The 19,264-nt window shown below is 36.5% G+C and overlaps 1 protein-coding gene across 5 annotated transcripts; it reads right to left on the bottom strand.

Annotated features, from left to right (window-relative positions):
* Nucleotides 1-1,322: 1,322 nt before the first annotated feature.
* LOC103713237 (CTD small phosphatase-like protein 2) lies at nt 1,323-18,376 on the bottom strand. Of its 5 annotated transcripts, none has more exons than XM_039131585.1 (10): nt 18,018-18,375; nt 15,094-15,270; nt 13,707-13,895; nt 12,966-13,063; nt 8,523-8,625; nt 4,562-5,095; nt 4,024-4,361; nt 3,138-3,316; nt 2,071-2,281; nt 1,323-1,989 (listed from the first exon to the last, which is right to left on the bottom strand). In XM_039131585.1, the coding sequence occupies exons 3-8, from the start codon at nt 13,870-13,872 to the stop codon at nt 3,158-3,160; spliced, it is 1,398 nt and encodes a 465-aa protein (XP_038987513.1). In that variant the 5' UTR covers nt 13,873-13,895; nt 15,094-15,270; nt 18,018-18,375; the 3' UTR covers nt 1,323-1,989; nt 2,071-2,281; nt 3,138-3,157. The 5 variants fall into 5 exon arrangements, with proteins under 5 accessions (XP_038987513.1, XP_038987511.1, XP_038987510.1 ...); XM_039131583.1 differs by having other exon boundaries at nt 2,071-2,189; nt 12,927-13,063; XM_039131582.1 differs by having other exon boundaries at nt 2,071-2,194; nt 12,927-13,063.
* Between the last annotated feature and the right edge of the window lie 888 nt (nt 18,377-19,264).

Raw genomic sequence — 19,264 nt, forward strand, 5'->3', positions numbered from 1 at the left:
AATTTTGTAGACTCGAGAGATATTAAATAAAATTGATCCTAAGTTGAGGACGTATTTAAATATTTTTTTTCTACAAAAAAATAATAGTTTACTGTTTGTTAATAAAAAAAAAGGACTCAATTTTATTCCATGTTATTTTTCTCTTTTGTTATTTGTAAAAGTAAAAGTAAAAAATCTGATATAAAATAGATATTTAATTCTTTCGTTTTTATTTTTTATTTTAAAAATAATTTTATGATTTATAAAAAATGAAAAATTCTTGTAACTGGATGAAAGAAGAACGAGATTGGAACTTATAAAGGATTCCGTGCTCAACATAATACCATTATATAGGTGTGGATAGTAAGATAGGGTTTTTAAAATATTGTTTGCGGCTAAACCTGACATCTAAACTCAGCTCATAGAAATAAAATAGTTTATGGACCAGTTCATGAACAGCACTGATTCATCTTTTTTTTTTTTGGTAAGAAAAAGGGCATCATTGCTTTTTCTAAAATTTGATTTAAAGAAACCGAGTTTGAACACTTTTGGTCTATGAAAATTAACAGAAAATTAACTCTATTTGATGTAAACTTCGACTTAAATGATAATAAGCCCGACCGGAACACGTATTGTTGAGCTCTCCTGCCTACCTCGGCCTGTCTTGACTTTATATGCATAAAGACTAACTAATAAATAATATCAAACAAATAATTAATAAAGAAGTAAACAAATAACACTTCTCACGTGTTCCCGTCATCACATCACATCATATCTGGAGAAATCGCCCCCATGGAGTGCACTCTCCTCGTTCTCCTTTCCTTCCTCCACCGTGCCGTTCCATCCTCTCTTCCTCCAAGAAGTCCTTCCAACTACAAGCAGCTTAACTATGCACTAGAGCTGATCGTAGGCGAGAGCATAGAAAAGTCATTTTAATTAGGCTCAACACAGACTCAGCCCCTGATCAGCTCTGCCTTTGCATCAAAGCCATTACCACCTCTACCTCCTATGGTAGTTCCAAGAGTAGATATTAGTGATTTTCTATGATTTATTAATAAATAAATATTATGGACAAAGGCTTCAGAGGATGGCTTCATGGCCACAATCGCAAAAAATAGTTTTTTTTTTCTTTAGCCATGTAAGAAATTTCCAGCATAGACAATCCCGAGGATCTAAAAGATTATGAAAAGGCTACATATCTTGTTGATCACCTTTGATGATTCTCAGAAGAGGCCCTTGATTAGGAATTTGTCAGCAACAGAGGAGGTAATTTCATGAGTTTTCTCCTTACCTGTTTACGAGACTTGACTAATATCAAACTACACCCATATAACTCCATGACATACACCAACACAATCAGATTATTCAGATAGTCATCAATCTTATATCATATAATTAACATGATCTACAATTACCTGTGCATTTAGCCATTTAAAAGCACAGACACAGCCTGGACGCCACAAGTAAAAGTGTTGATTATAATGACATTTAAACCTCCAAGCAACAAATATCTTTAATGATGCCAGCCAATTTTTCGGGGAAAGTCTCCCGGTGATTGTACCAGAAACCGAACTTTAGGTCCCGGATTGTGTAGGTGTGAGGTATGTGGAGCCCTCCTTATACTCCTTTACTTACAAGCAGCCCCTCTTCAATATTGGTATTCCATTGTTTGTACCATCCATCTTATGGTCATCATATGAAATATAGAACAGTGGCAGCAGTCAACCTTTTTTGCCTTTTCTCTGGAGGAGCGCACCACCAGTCAACTTATATACAACTCTTGGCAGTAAAATGCATAAAATTAAGTCCATTACTGTGGACTGATACAACCAAGTCATGATTTATTAATAGATGAATTATTAACGACGTCCATTTATCAGCCAACCGAGCACCCAATAATGCAAGAACATTATTCTCATACACACCTACGTGACCAAAATAAGATCAAAGGAATAGGACTCTAGGCAGTTAGCTTTGTCATCATCCATATATACAACCATCAGCAACCATCTGCGAGTTACAAGAGTCATTGCCATAAATAAATGGGAATAAAGATGAGAGAAAAAATGTGTTGATTCTGAGGGAAGCTACCTGAAGGATGAGATTCTGTAGAAAGTGAAAGGAGGCAACGAACTAAACCCATGGTTGTCTGAACAAACACCTTTTCTTTTTATTGCAGAGTTTCTTCACAATAATGGGATGAAAATCACCTGCACTGGCCATGGTTGAAATCAGTGCATGGTATGAAGATCACCCAACCTACTCTTAATAGGTAATCCATTGTTCAGTTGTAACTGGAAAACTGAGATCAGAAAACAAGATCAATAAATTAGTAATCGTTAATGGTTTCCACTCTGTTAGAATACTTTCAATGTCATATTAATTTTAATAATTTTATTTTCAATGAAAATCAGGATAACATAAGATAGCATGACATACGAGAGAGAGAGAGAGGGAGAGAGAGATTTGGTTTCACGCAGGGTGCACTGCCCAGCACGCACGGGATGCTTCCCTTCCCCACGTTTCCCCACGCGTGGGCGCCTTTCCGCTCGTGTTTCCGTGCGCGGGCGCCTTCTTGTTCGTTTCCCCGCACGTGGCGCGTTTCCCTGCGAGCGCAACAACCCTCCCCCCCCCCCCCCCCCCCCCCCCCCCGCGCCGTGGCCACGCTCCCTTTTTTTTTTTTTTTTTCTTTTTTTTCTCTTCTTCCTTCTTCCCGAATCTTCTCCTTTCTTCTCCTCTCTTCTCCCGAGCAAGGAGGGGCGAACGGATCTTGGGAGGGGGGTGATCCTCATCGGGGTAAGAAGAAGGCGGTTAGCCCGAGGCCCGGCCTCCCTTCTTCTTCTCCTCCTCCTCCTCCTCTCTCTTTTCCTCTTCTTTCTTCCCTCTTCCTTCTTCCCCGCGCATACCAGTGCAAACTGGTCAGTAGAAACCGGTTGGATCCGGCGCTATAGGGTCCAGAACCATTTTCCATGGCTGAACCATACCGGTTGCCCCTGGTACCGGTACGGTACATGGTAAACCAGCCGGGATAGACTGGTTCAGCATATCATGCATACAATGAAGATAAAAGACCTAATATATATATATATATAATGTAACAGTTCTTCAAAAGGATGAGATCCTGTAGAAAGTCATAGTAGTAAAAAAACCAAACTTACGGCTTCCCCAACAAACGTCATCATTCCTTATTTCTAAATTTCTTTGCAATAATGGGACGGACATCATCTGCATCTGCCAGGCTCTCAAGGAAGGGAAGTAATTGAAGCAATGCATGGTCTTGCGGATCATGAAACCAACTCTTAATAGGTATCCCATTATTTACTTGCAACTGGAAAACCTGAAATCAAGGATGAAAGATAGAGAAATAAATAAGTAATCATCTCATAGTTTCTATTACTTACAGTATTTTTATACTAAAAATATTTGATGACAGAAGACAATATGTGTGCACGTGAAAGCAAGATAAATTTGGCTTATGCTCTTCAAATGATAATCTTCTGAATAAATTTTTAACTATTAAATCTCAATACCAAAGTCAAGAAATGCAGAATTTTCCAACTCTCAACCTGTCATCCAAGTAATTTGAAATCTCATAGTGATGGACTCACTTGATGGTTCATCTATTTATTGTTTTCTATTGTTTAAGAACAGAAAAAACAGTATCATGATATAAAATATGCTCAGCTTTCATTTCTTCGCCTTTAAAAATGGTTTCTTAAATTTTAAAAAATTCAGATAGTCAAAAATTTTTACCCCATTGGAAACTAAAGAGAAAATCCCATTGAAATATGACTATATGATTTTGATGACCAAAATGTTACCTGTTTCTAGAAAACCTGAAACAAAACAAAAACAGAAAATTGGCAACGCAACCAAAAAGGCTCTCCATGTGAAACATACTGGCAACTTATGGAGGAAAATGTAACAATAGTTCATTGATTAGCAGCAAAGTAAATAAACTTTTAATAAGAAATTTTATTTAGTAGTAGATGAGTACTCTAGCTGAACCCTCACAAACTTGCAGATACAGAGGGGCAATACTACCTGTGGAGAATTGTTGATTATGGCAACTTTTGCCAAATCAACTCCTAAAACAGTCAGGTCCTTTGTATAGCTGCCATCAGAAAATATGCATGATTCACGATAAATACGCTGTGAAATCAACTTTTTCTCTGGATCCAGTATATCCAATAGCTGTTCTGCATAGATACTTTGACTGGCTGTGAAAATGACAATCTCAAATATCTGAGCTACCCTCTCCAGAAACAGCTGCAGGTGAGGCCTACATCTAACATATACGGTATGTTGTTTCATGTTAAGGAAGACTGGAAAGGTAAAGTCAGCATCATCACAATGCTCCAAGGTAGAATGGACAAGAGTTTCTGCATCGGAGACAGAAAAATGCTTTCTTAGTTACTCTGTAAAAAAAAAGATGGCATACATGGACCACGTAACACAGCTTGATGCACTTTAAAATAGTTTCCAATTAAAATTAAGAACAATCAAAGAAGCAGCATCTTTAAAATACTACAAACTAGGAAATTTTCTATGACAATGAATACAAATTTTCAACTCAGCTTACCGTCCAAATCAAGTACAAGGGTAATAGGCTTCGTTTTCTGCAATTCCTTTGGAAGCAAGATAGGACAAACAGGTGAAAGTGCTTCAGGTAAATCAGCTAAACTACTAAATGCCAACTGTGGATCAAAGCACTCAATTTTATCCAAATCACCACAACAAGTTATCTCAGTTTCCTGATCAGATGATTTCATTTGGTGAATTGCTAGATACAAGCATGCATCATCAGAATTCATCATTGTTTCTTCGGACTCCTCAACATGAATGTTGCTGGTTTCTGCTGTTTTCTCTAGGAAAGGCAGTATCATGTATCTCTCCGCCATATCAATCATTATGTCAGAATTTGTAAGCTCGTGACTAGAACAAGCAGCATTTATGACATATGTAAATCCCATATCAGTATCAAAGGGTAAAGCAGGAAAACTCTCAGAGCTATAGAAATTCAATACACTGCAAGTTTGAGAATCACTTGAACTACAACTTCCATCATCACTCTCATCAGCAACAAGATGAGGCAATTCAGAATTCTCATCTTTAACTGCGAAAAGAGTAAATTTGGTCACAAAATAACCCGCAAAATAATGAGATATAATGTTTTATATGTACAAATTTACCAAGCTGCCATTGCATGTACAACAACAAATGGATGCTTGAATCCAAGTATATCAAGGACAAGCTAAGAAAAAACGGCGAGTATAATCTATACACCAAGCTACAAGGAGCTTTAAACAGTCATATCGGACAACAATCTATATAGCCGTCTATAAATTATATAGAGGACAGGCCTTGGTGCAATGGTAAAATTGCTCCATTGTAATTTGGGTGTCGCGAGTTCGAAACGCAAAAACAGCTTCTCTGCAAGTGAGAGTAAGGCTGCGCCCATCTAACGCTCCCTAGACCGCACGGTGGCAAGGGCCTAGTGCACTAGGATGCCCTTTTTTATCCTCCAAACATCACTCTCTATCTCTCCATTCTTTGCTTCTCAATCATCCTGCATTCTCTTCTTATTTATTTAGCAGTTTATATTTTTATTGCATAGGTTTTGCTCAAGCTCCTTTCTTATGTATTTAGTCATGTATATTGTCAATGCATAGGATTTCACCAAAGTGCCAGAGCAATCTTTTCTGTTGTATAATATCTTGCACAGTTGGCAGTCGTCCACAAAGAAGTTGCATACAGTTTGGGCTGGTCTCCTTCAATATGGTACACAATACCCAGTACTTGGTGCTCTTAGGTAGCACCAGAGCAATCAATGACCTGTGAAAATTTTACCTGACAACTCCCTCAATAGATGATCAAGAAGCAATCCCTCTGGACTTGAATACAGAGAAGAATGAAGCTTCTGTATAAATTTCGAAGCTAGATACTGACATCAACATCTACAGCACTATAATCTGTGACTGTGCTGCAGGCTATAGCTTGGCAGGATGACAACTGCCTATATTCATTGGTACAGATGTAAATGATACTCGATCCTATTGATCTAAAGACAAATCTTGATGTTGAACTGGTACTGTAGTACTGTAATTAATCTTAGTGTTGGACTACAGTATGCTAATCTTGTTATGCGCTTGGTTGTAATTCCAATTAGAAAAACTTTTATGTTACAAATACAGATGGTATCTCATACCATGGTGCTAGTATTGATTTTATGATGATAATTTGTGTTCAGTTAACTTAAGTGGATGGCTATGTTGCCTGAATTGAGTCAAAAGCAGTCAGGTCATGTTTCAAAGTGTTTCAGACCCATGGCTGAGTTTCTACCAACACGACCGCTGGCAACATTAGAAAACATTTTGGTCTGTTACCAATCATTGAGTCCTATAATTGAAGGTATGGTGTCCAACCAGCAAGAAAGACTGAACAACCCTTTTCTCGACTTCTTTTGTACCCTTGGTCGTCTCCTTGTCCTTTTCTCTGGCCTTAAGATTTTCTCATACGGAGGATGAAGATCAAGTTTGGTAAGGTTTTTATCTATCGAGATAGTGGTAATAACATCATTACTATTACATCTTGTACTTAAATAGGACTTGCATCATTATAGACACCAGATTTGTAACACAAATTCCAGTACTGAAATGGATAATAGAGCATATGACATACTGATGGTAATGTTAGAACTATTATAAAGTCTAATGCATATAATGACACTAAACCAGATATAACATTATGCAAATATAAGTGCTAGCATTGATAAATAATTCCCAGCAAAAAAAGAACACTAAATATTATTGCTAGTTTTACGCTACTAAAGTACTACCCATACAGATGCATAGACAGACAAGGTTGGCGTACTGGTGCGTACTGCTCTGTATCGGGTGTATCGCACTATAATAGTACCAAATTGAGACTTGATATGGCTACGCCGAATCAAACCACGTATTGAGTGTACCAACACTGTATTAGCATGGTACTGGAACAGGGTCCAATACCAAGATCACGAACCTTGCAGCACAACTCATAACTAATTTATGATAGTTTGGTTATCTCTTTAATTGATGAGGTTCAACTGAAACTTTTTAGGACTTTCACATGAAAAATACAAGCCTTAAAAGACCTCCAGTATCCATAAAGGCCCAAGCTTTAGGATGCCGTGAACACCTAAACGCCCAAGTGCTGAGAGCTGCTGCATGTCCTTGGCACTCCCTTAAGCATTTGTCTCAGAAAACTTGATGCTCCTCTAGCAAATCTTGAGGAAGCACTCATGCAGACACTATTGCAAAATCGCTTTTCTGCTTCTTTTCTTTTGTGATTCTTACATGTTTTTCTTTTTTTCGATGTTGTGTTTTTCAAATCCTGTTGAACACTAACAATATTTTATGTTTTCCAGCACATATTCAAACCATCTATTAGCCAAATGCAGAAAAGATTGAGGTGATTGAATATGTGATTCCGTTCAGATCTATGATCCTTTCTTTTAAATATGATGCATTTTCATATTTCATGCAGAAAATGCATGAGAATAAATCACATTCCAAGTCAAAAAAAATTGTTGCTTTGGATGCTCGAAATCCTCAAGCCTCGGAACAAGGAAAGAGAACAAAAGAATTAGAAAATGGTGAGAGAAAAAGAACCCAAATATTTATTAATTTCATCAAAAACTTTAAATATTGGGAATGGCCTTACGACCTTTACATATAGATTGCATTGACTTAAACCATAAGGAACCAAGATTTAATCCAAACAATCAATTTTAATTAAGTATGCCAATCCCTTAAACTAACTTATGACTAAAACAAGAAGGCATTTTCACCTGTTATCCCACCTCACGCCTTCAGGCCCATATAGCTTTGGTCAAAATGAGTCTATTTAATGATGCACAACATATAATCAGAAGTTGCATCCCATCATCACAACCTTAAATCATTTTCAACTATAAAGGACTCCTAAATCTCAACAGTGGGCCTAAATTGTTAGGTCAGAATTATGTCCAAAGAAAGAAAAAAAATGAAAAATAAATATTAAATTAAAATTCATTTGATCCCACAATAGCAACTAGCGTACGCTTCACTCTAACTTTCTTGAGATATAAAAGGAAGTTTTGTTGTATTTTGAGAAACTTTCTCCTAATAATATAAGAGCAATTAAAAGAAATATATTATCCTGGCATTCCAAGTTACTTCCTCTCGACTTTTTGCAGCTGCCTGTTGCTTCCAAATTTTTAAGGGTTAAATTTTTCTGTCCAATAAATAGTTGCAAACCTTGGCTAGTTTCCCAATAGACACTATGCATTTCCATATTGCCTGTCACTCGGACACGCATGACTTTAAAACATTAAGCATGGAATGTCTTCTTTAATCATTATCATGATTAAGGAGGAGAATAATACAATTCTGAAACAGAACCAACTTGCAAATATTATGCAGAATAAATCAAATGAAAGCACCCTGAGGTTTTATACTGAGTAAAGCAAATTGCTTGACTTGCATACTATTCCATCAAAAAATTTGAGATGCCTGGGGTACCTGCATCACTATGATTCATCAGTTTTAACTGAGCATCATTGTCCTCAAGATTATGAGAGAAAATAGTTTCCATGTTACATGGGCATGTCGCTGATAGCAAACCCTGCACATTGTAACGGCATATTTAATACAAAAAACCACATAAAGTATAACTTGCCAAGTCCAAAGAACATTGGAAACAAATACTCAATGCATAAGTAACGATAACGACTCTGTTAAACCAATATATAGTAATTATGAATCATAGTAGAAAGTACAAATTCACCAAATGCCGAAGCAATTATGCTCACTATAATGACCAATGTCCCCATCAATTTTTCTAATAATCTTTGACAAATCCTCATTCTACAGTTATTGCTTTGATGAGCAACAGTGAAAGTTATTGAACTTAACGGGATGTTGCAAGGTATACTAAATGAGATAAAATACCTTAATAAAGCAGAATTCTCATAAATCTTGTAAGTACGAACTGAAGGAATTTAAAGACAGATTAAGGTCATGGTCTTCAGTAAGATATGGAGACTTTCTTTTACACTCAGGAGTTTGAATGATCAGTTTAATGTAACAAATCCATAATGATACCTAAATGAATGTTGTTATATGGCTTTGCCCACGATTTAATGTTAAAGATGATCTAGATATTGTTTGACAGAGATGTAGATGGGCCAATCAACAAATAAACATAGAAATATTCAAAATAACGTGGGACTGTTAATTGGATACCAAGAAGCCAGTGTACAACCTCAATTTCTATTAGTGGATTACTGCTGAAGCTCAGAATTGACCGAGGTCTCTTTGTGTAACTATGATAGACATCTTACAGAGCACCACCAGTTTCTTTAGGAATCACCAACTAAAAAAGTGATAAGGAGAGGTTTTATATCTAACATGATGTGAAAGAAGAAAAGCAAAATGATGGGCACAATATATCCCAACATATGATGGCTGTTCAAATCACAGCTCCCATCCTTCCAGTATTCAAACTAAGCAAACCAACCTTTTTGACTCACATTAAGAATCCTTCCTTGATATAGACGTGACTTGCTAGATGATTTTCCAAATATAACCGGAATTCACATGAGACCGTATTTTTCTAAAAGCCAATTTCTATGATCTGGTTTTGCGTCAATATACCTCTTACATTGGCTGATTGATTAAAAAGTGAAAATTAAAATATGACTAGCTTAAGTTGTTATCTAGAAATTACTTACTCAGCACAATAAATGGGTTAATTAACTCCAAATGTAAACTGGCCAAACCCATCCATCAACTGAAATGAAGAAAAAGAAAGAAAAAAAAAAGAAGAACTTTAGTGCACCTTGAAACTTTCAATGATTGCATCATTCAATTGCCACAAATCTCATATTTTATTTGGCCATGGTAGTTATGATAATGAGTTACTAAACTGAGACCTATATAATATCGAAGTGCTCAAGAAAAGCCTTATTCCTTACCTCCTCTCCAAATTGTGTAATCTATGCCCACAATTAATCATGGCCATAAAATTGCACAATATTTAGAAAAAACATTCATTTGACAGTCCACAAATATAAGGCTAGCTAAAGACAGCCTACTGAATGAATTGTATAAAGAATTATGCAAAAATATTAGTTCTAAGCAGACCAAACACCAGGCAGATAAAAGATTTTTTAAAGGCAAATACACTCATAGGCCACAACATGATCGTAATCTAATCATAATTTTGATCAACAAGATTTATCTCAACTATTGTGTTAACTTTATGTATCTTTCGTCGTTCATTCCCACAAGAGCTGCACATTATAACTAGCATTTTTTCCAAATCCTATCTCACCATTTTTCATGTTATTCGGATCCAACCTGGCCCAGTTACTATCACCATCAGCCAAAGGCATCAACCTCTATCTTGTCTTGCCACTGCACTTAAAAAAAGGAGCTGCTCTTCATAATAGGGCTTCACTTCTTCATTACAAATTCCCATACAATCTAGTTGACTTTGCGCAACAAATTTCTCAAATTGATGCAATTCCTAAAATTCCTCTAATGTGTTTGTTTCTAATTCTAAGCTTTCTTAACACACATCCAACTTAGCACTCTTATCTCCACCATACTCATCAAATGTGTTGGACTCTCTATTGCCTGATAGTTTGATCCATACAATATCTTAGGCCTTGTTGTTGTATTTTAATATCTCCCTCTATGTCTGAAAGAAAATGTGATTAAAACACCTTCCAAAGCACATCTCCAATTTTTTAACCCCACTTCCGATTCCATTTAAAAGTTTTCATATTAGCCTACATATTATAAAACAGATCCAAGATAGTGGAAAATGATCACTCTTTAGACCCTTATCTCCAAAGATTTTCTCCATAGTTCCAACTTCAATTTGCAACTAAGTTCACATATGAAAAAAGTATAGACATATAGGCTAAAGAGAAGCCCTTGGTGTTGGCCTACCATTATAGCAAACTCACTTATGTCATGGCACATGCTTGAAACTCCTCATACTACTCCTTTATGCATGTTATTTATTCCATGACACTCTTTAAGCACACTTTCTTAAAACTTGCCCAATTGTGATTTTTCCCAAATCCATCTCCTTTTTCTGAGTTTCTTTTCCCCTTGTTCTCTTCTTCATTCCTCCTCTAATGTTTGTTTAAAGTTTTTAAAAAAAATTTAACAGAATACATGCAATAATTGTTCTTCAAAAACCCTTAATCCAAGATTTTTCATGTCTCCATAATATCAACGAATCCCCACTCCTTTAACTTTATGTCTCCTCAGCAATTAGAAACCGTAAATCAAGGTTTAAAGTCCTCACGGGATGGGGGGATCCTGGCCATCCCGTCTCATTCTTGTGAGAAAACGGGACAGGGACAACGGGTCAGGCTCCAAAACGGCAAAACCTATCCATGAGGAGAAAGAAGAAGAAAGAGGAAAGAAAGAAAGAAAGAAAGAAAGGATGAAAGAAGAAGAAAAGGGGAAAAATGAAAGGAAAGAAGAAGTAAAAGGAAAGAAAGAAAGGAAGGGAGAAGAAAAAGAAAGGAAGGATAGAAGGAAGAAAGGAAAGAAAGAAGAAAAAGGTACGGAATGAAGGAAAGAAGGAATAAAGAAAAGAGAGAAGGAAAAAATAAAAAATAAAAAAAGGAAAAAAAAAAGAAAGAAGATGGGGAAAGACGGAGGTTACCTACCAGATGGCTGTTGGGACAAGGCAAGATAGACGGGCATCCTGTTACATGGAGAAAGCAAGACAACCTGTCTTGTGGGATTTAAAACCTTGCCATGAATCAACCCTATATACATCTATTTTGTATCTTATATAACCATCAAAAACATATATGGGAAAACATTCATTGGAAAAGAAAGAATTATCTAAATGGACTGATCCACCAAATGAAAATCACAAGAAATCCTAGTGTTACTAACACCCAAGCTATAAAATCAAGAAGAATCCATCCAAGTCACCTGATTCCAAAAACTCGTATTTTCATAATTAGATCTGAAAATGTATCACCAAATATGATATCCAAAATGAAATCTCTCTGATATAGGCCAATTACACCCTTCTTTTGTACCTAATTATCGACATATACTCAAGTACCTCGAGCATGTCTTTTAACTCCAGCTTAGGGACAAGCATAGTAAATTTAAAAAGACTAGGAAAATGGATCGAGCCACTCAAAGAAAATCTCTAGAAATCCAATATTCTTGAAACCTAAGCTACAACACTAAAAGAAGCTTCCTAAGTCACCTGACATCATATACTCTGTGCTTTGATAATTATACCCAGTCCTATTGTGTCACGTATTGTATTTCAAGTAAAATACCTCTCATACAGATCAATTTCACCTACCTAATTGATCAACTTATGACCATATGGGTGCCTAGTTTTCTTCTCACTTTTCTCTCCCTCTTTCTTCCTCCTCTGAATCACTTTCTTTGTTACCATGCCAATAGCATCAAATGATCATTTCAGGAGATAAATAAAAAAGCAACAAGCGACTCAATCACTTTCTAAGACTTAGAGTCCGACTAGTGCCAAGGCCTAACAACTGTAGGATCCCATCAATAAAGCCACTAAATTAACATCAATACAGCAACTAAAAAGTGTAAACAATACATAAGCATATATACTTTATGCATATGCATGAATAAATTGTCTTTTGAAACTTCAAATGGTTTTAATTAATTATGTGGTTGCACTTTAATTAATTATGCGGTAGCACTTCACCAAATCAGTTGCCAGAACCAAGTTGTTAATCATGGTGACTGCAGTGAGGAGGCCAGGGGGGAGGTTGGAATACAAGCAGAACAATGTGGGTTTAAACAAAAATGAAAAAATAAGTAATATAATATTGTACATAACCTTATATCGAGTAAACAGTATGGTATGTAAGAGCACCACCAACAAGGCACATAATTTACCAATTGTCCAATTGACAAAGGAGCAGATAATGATGACACCTTCAGAATATGGGTAGAGGCTTCATCCAATATGTTCTGGAAATCTTTAGCTTCTGTGATCACAATGTTCTGTCCAGATATGTCAATATTTGAAGAACCTGCACTTGGAAGATTTCAGCCAACAGAGGTGTTAAGAGTTAACCAAAGGGGGATGGCAAAAAGGTCTCTGAATAACATAAAAGTGTACTATATGAAGGTTTAACACCTCAAAAAGTTTTCTGCCAATAGAAACATAGAGTCTCATGTGATAGTGAAATAATCCTGTAACAGGAATTTATGAGAATAAATTTCAAAACTAGGGCATAGAGATATGCTTAATGGAATATTAGTTATGTTTAGAAGAAACCTAGAGATTCATATGATAATAAATAATCTTGTAACAGAGATTTATGAGAATAAATTTCAAAACTAGGGCAATAAAGATATGACTAATGGAATACTAGTTATGTTTTTCCATTCTTATGGGCATCGAAAAGAAGGAAAATGAGCAAAATGAGCTAAAAAATAAGAAGAATATTAAGAAATGCTAACATCCTTCTTCATAGGTCAAATAAATGAAGGGTAAAAAAACCTACAAAAATCTAGGAAAAATGTTCGGAAAAAAAGATTTCAAAAGGCATGCATAGAGTGCAAATTTAAGCTCTAATGTCAAAAAATTGTGAGGCATAGTTGAGTCAATGAAATGGGATTGGTTATGCTTTGTTTTTCTCTTGCTAGAAGACTAAACATATCGTCACTTACCATCCTGATGATTTTGAATACAAGTGTCCAATACAGCTGCCTGTTCCAATGTTTTAACTTGAGAGCATGAATCTTTTGATATTTTAGTTGAATTGCGGCATACATGGAGACCATGTCGTCTTACACATTCGCTGCTTAATTTATTCTTCATTGTCAATGCAGGCATTTGAACAACACATGAGATATGCACTGCAAGTCCACATGAGAAACATCAATTGCGAAACAAGGCAATTTGCACAGTTCCATTCAGCTTTACATTTCCATTCAGCTTTCAATAAAAATAATTTTAAAAGTAAACAATGCAAAAATCTTGTCACATTAGTATGGAGTGAAATTGATAAATGTACAGTAGCCATAAGTTGATTATTATTCAGGAAGGTCTGAAAACATGTCCAAAACAGTCCAGAGATAAAGCTAGAGCTACTTGATACAATTTTAGGAAACTATGGGTATAACAATAGGTTACTTACAAAATAGAATTAAAGCGAACATCCATTACTTCGAAATTAGAAAGTCAATTAGTTAATCAAAGAAAATCTTTTTGCCCCTTTTGGTAAAAAAAAGGGATCAAGGCCTTAGAAAACTACAACCAAAAACATCAGCTGAAACTGGAAGCAGGATAGTAAGAACAAAAATAGTCGATCAAGTAGTTTCTTCTGAAGCTGTGGACCCATAGTAATTAGATCTGCCAACACCAGGTATCCAAGAGAAAATGGTAATATCGACAAGAAGATCGATTCTCAGCCCAAATCCAAGGAAACGATCTTTCACACAATCAGATCATCAAGATCATAGACCCATGGAAATAATCAGCATAGCATGACTATTGGCTGTTGGACTCATAAAATATAGTAGAATCAAAGCATCTCTAGAGAAACAGTTTTTGGAAAGTTCTCAGCAAGATTTTCAAGTCAATAGCAGTTCCATTTATACCATTCAATTTTTTTTATTTAGCGGCAAATCTATACTTTTCTCAGATGCCATAGCAGCCCGCTGCCAGGAGCTACAACGGTTCAAAGCAGCTGACATATGAGTCTTAGCTGGGCTGCAGGTGTCCAAATAAAGAGAGGGGACACAGAGAGAGAGAGAGAGAGAGAGAGAGAGAGAGAGAGAGAGAGAGAGAGAGAGGTCAAGTGCAAGGGAGGCACGGGGAATCATTAACATTTCAGATTGCAAAGTTATAATTATTAATGTTACTACTCTTGATGTTCCTATTTGAATCTTTATATATTTATTTATTTTTAAATATTAAAAATGCCAACTGCATATGCATCCCTATGTCTCTTTAAATGTGCCACATAATTCTCCTAGTGCACCTCTAACTAAAACCTAACATTTTCCAGTAAAATGGTTAGCATAAGCCTTTTTTGAAAAGAAAAAGACTTACCATAGATGGAATGTTGATTATAATTCCATATTTCCTCACGCGAGATATCTATTCATAGCAATGATGATTTATTTGACAACTTCCATTTCTTCCACCGAAAGATGGAATCTATCCTTGCCTTTAAAGCAGCATGTCTTGATGACTGAGCTCTAGGATTGAAGGAAACTATGGGAATGACTGTCAAGAAACAACCAGTCAGTCCTTTTCTTTGACGTAAAAGTCCATCAAATATAAACTACTACGAGAATAACACATGCACCAAATAAGTACAAGGGAATCAAAACTTGCAATTAGTGCAAAATACAATGTTGCATCTGAGAAATCAAATGTCAATAACTATTGGACCAAAAATGAAGTTAAAACAGGTATTTACTGGTTTGGCCTGTTTTGCATTTTTATGGGCAACAAAAAAGAATAATCCAAATTGTGGGTGTCCTAACAACGCGAGACTGGTTTCACCCAGTGCCCAATTTATGATATAGAAAATACAATAAATATACACAATTTTTCATCTTAAACATTGAATGATTTCTGCTTTTACTTATTTGATATACAAGTTTCCACCAGAGCTTCTCTATTTTCAGTATGTAATGGAAAAGTCAACGTGCTGATCTAGATTATACTATTTAATATGACCAATAAACTTCATCCCATGATTTGACCAGCTTAAAGAATACTTCTTAGTCTTTTATGCTATTTAGAATACATATTGATGATTTTAGAGCCAAACATGTCTTATATCTGTTTTAATATTTTCTATTCTTTTCAAGTTTCTGCAAGAATCCTACTATTAGTATTTTGTATTTTTTCTTTTTAAATTTAGAACAAGATTTCTCAGATTTTAGCTCATTTCTGATAATTGAAACACAAAATGAACAGGCCCAAACACTTCAGACTCAGGTATCCTCAAACCAACCTTAAAAATACAAAGCTAACCTGATTCAGAAATAAACTAATAAATTCTATCAACAATATACTCAAAATTTTTGGTTCAACAGGATGTTCTAAATGATGATGCATATCATATCACTGCTAATTGACTATGACTTCTGTGCCCATGCGATTCATATACTGGTTCTCCACTTGCTTCAGAATAATAATTTACTTTGTCATATTCCATTGGTTAAACACCTTCTAGTTATAGTTTTTTAGAATCTATTTATAGTTCAATAATGAAAAACTTTTTGCTATAACATTATATACCGACAAAAAGCTCTCATAGGGAAAAGTAATCTAATCACATGGAGCAAGGGAAAAAACCCAACCTTTTATAAGTTCTCTGATGCTAAGAAAATATAAATATCTCATAGAAAGATTTAGCTCCGGAGCCAATATAGCTTTTGAAGATCTCCCGTAAAGTCAAAAAAAAAAGATATTTGGGTTTAAGTTGCAAGGTATGGTGCCAGCAATACCTTGCTCTTGCAGTTCAATGCCACATGGGCATCAACTGGATCTACTGCCAGATGAATGGAACTTATCCCTAAAACTTTTTTAAAGGAAAAGTGTTGGGAACTTTGAGAATAACTACTATACTTGTAATAGGAGCATGGTCCACTCGTTATAAGGCCAGTAAGTTGGGAAGACATAGAACTTTCTTATCATGAAAAGGAAATAAATTAAATATCTATTACTGGAGATAACATGATTTTAAAGAATAGAAAATAGAAGGAAATGAAAAAGAAAAATTAAGTGCATGAAAAGTTTTACATGGTCTAGCTATTGCTTATATCAGAAAGAAAGATACAAGAGCTATAAACTATCTTGTAGTTACACCGCAACCTTCCTCTCCATGCTCATCAAGAAATCTGCAGTCCTAAACCTTCCTGATCCCTAAGGGAACACACCAGGCATTAGAGGCACTGTCACTAGGCAACATGAATTACAAGGAAAAAATTGATTACACTCCACTAAAAGTAACTATCTACCAGTAGAATTCATGAAAGCTATCACAGCAACCTAGAATGGAGCACAACCGTTTCTAGTAATTGGGAAACTACATCCCATAAAACAATTAGATATTTGTACTTAACCAACAGATAACTGCTCTACATCTCTCGATCCCTCTTCCTCCTTAGTTGCACCACTCCCTAAAATTAATCTCTTTCCATAGGGGGGAAAAGCATATTAGAGCTCCCGTGAACTATAAAGTAACATGACCCAATCTCCACCAACAGCGAGCAGCTCGAAAGATGAATATTTTCGGGGAAAGCCATAATTTTATTGAATAGATCCTAGCCTAGTTTGCCATTAAAAATGAAAAATCAAACCATAATAAGTTACGGAACTACAAGGGTCCACCAATAACAGGGAAGATCCCACCAAGAGAACGAGAAATCCAAGAATAACCCATTAAAGCTCTAACTTTTGACTCAGAGACCCTGACCCTTAAAACTTCACCTGATTATCTCACCCAGATCAACAATAGAAGCGAACCAAAAAAAAAGGTAAAATCCTTATCAACTAAGCAGACTTGACAACAAGAACACGCCTGAATAGCTGAAATCCTGAGAAGCAAAACAATCCTGGATACAAAGATTAGAGAAAGAACAGAAGAATTCAAAGAAAACAAATTCCTTTAGTTAAAAATAATTTTTTTTGATGAAGAATTTGATAATCAAGAAACCACTATTCTTGCAGAAAATTAAAACAAAAAAGGAAACTGGAAGATGATCTAAATAACCTGGTCGGTATAGTCCACAGTAATGAAAAGCCTACAAAACGCGTCCCCCTACCCCACCAAAAAAAAATTAGGAAAAAAACAAGCACAATCCTCAAAGAAATACCATAAAACCACCCAAAACTCCAAGAAAAAACCAACTTCAAAGAGAAAAAAGAGAATACATTCACCTACCAAACTACCAAAAGAAAGAGAAAAAGACCAAAATTAAAGCGAAAAGAAGACGAAGTAGAAGAAGCCAACATACCCCAAGTCGAAGCTCCTCTTTTTATCCCACGCTCCCTTTGGCTCCCCTTCTTTCCCTATTTGTATTCCCACTCTCTCTCTCTCTCTCTCTCTCTCTCTCTCTGTGTCTCTCTCCCTCTCGGCGAGGTGGGGGCTGGAGAGGAGAGAAGGGGGGAGAGGAGCAAACGAGAGGCATCGAAATGGTCGGAATCGGGTCGGGATCCCCAGGGGTCTCTTCTTCTATAATGCATCAAGGCCGGGCCTTGTCCGAAGAGAGGACGGGGCCACCCGAAATCCCCACCGGAAATCCCCACGGACAGCCCTGATGCGATCTCCGCCAAAACCCCCAGACCTCCGTTTTCGCGATGCGTGAATGATTGCGCTCCGACTCAGCGACCGCACTCCCGTCGCGTGCAGGCTCCAGAGCGGCGATTCACGGAACGGGCGGTCCAAAATAGGATGCCACGTGGGAGGGCTCAGAGTGGCCACGTACGTGGACAATATTTGTGAGCAGATTTTTTCGGCCGGTAGACACGTGTCAAATGGGACGAAGCAAACAAGGTTCTGTCGGGCGATTTGATCCTTTGGGCCGGACAGTAACGAACTGGGAAGAGTTCGTACGGAAGAAAGAAGAGTGGAATTATCAACACGTGATTTTTTTTTTTTTTAAGGGATTAACCACAAACACATCTAAATATCCAATAAAATCAGAAAATACAAATTCACAGAATATTCGAGACAACTTCTTTTTCTGACCACAGAATGCTCCATAAATGATTAGCCATATAAGTGGCCACCCAATCAACCGCCCCGTCGATCTCTCTAAATACATGCTTGGTCTGAAATACTTCTCAATTCCTCGTCATCATTTAGATATCTTGAAACAAAGGGTGATCCGAGTTTGTGTCTTTTAGATCTTCCGGATCCACCTAATCACCGTGGTCGAGTCGTCCTCTAAGAAAATCGAACCGGCATGCAGTACGCGTGAGTTTATTAATTTATTGGCGAGGAAATGAAGGAATGGCGCCCACTGTCGCTTGGAATGCAACCGAAATCGGTCATAAAATTAAGCTAAGCGAGTGAGGCACGAGGCGCGGAGGGTATCCATCAGAGCACATTTCTGATTTGCGCTTTACTTATTAAGATTTTTCCAGTAGAGCATTAATAAATGAGTTAAAATATAATAGATTTTGGTAAAGTTTTTATAGGTGGATGATGAAAGGATTATCAGTGCAGTAATGATATTGGAGGGCTTAATAGGAGCAGCAC

Source organism: Phoenix dactylifera, chromosome 11 (genome assembly GCF_009389715.1).
Source record: "Phoenix dactylifera cultivar Barhee BC4 chromosome 11, palm_55x_up_171113_PBpolish2nd_filt_p, whole genome shotgun sequence".
Lineage (NCBI taxonomy): Eukaryota > Viridiplantae > Streptophyta > Magnoliopsida > Arecales > Arecaceae > Phoenix > Phoenix dactylifera.

Coding starts and splice junctions, on each gene's coding strand:
- LOC103713237 (XM_039131584.1), bottom strand. CDS start 13,872: ATGCCTGCATTGACAATGAAGAATAAATTAAGCAGCGAATGTGTAAGA. Junction 8,626..12,926: donor CTTTGTCAATTGGACAATTG/GTAAATTATGTG, acceptor TACAATGTGCAG/GGTTTGCTATCAGCGACATG. Junction 3,317..4,023: donor TAATCAACAATTCTCCACAG/GTAGTATTGCCC, acceptor CCTTGATTTCAG/GTTTTCCAGTTGCAAGTAAA.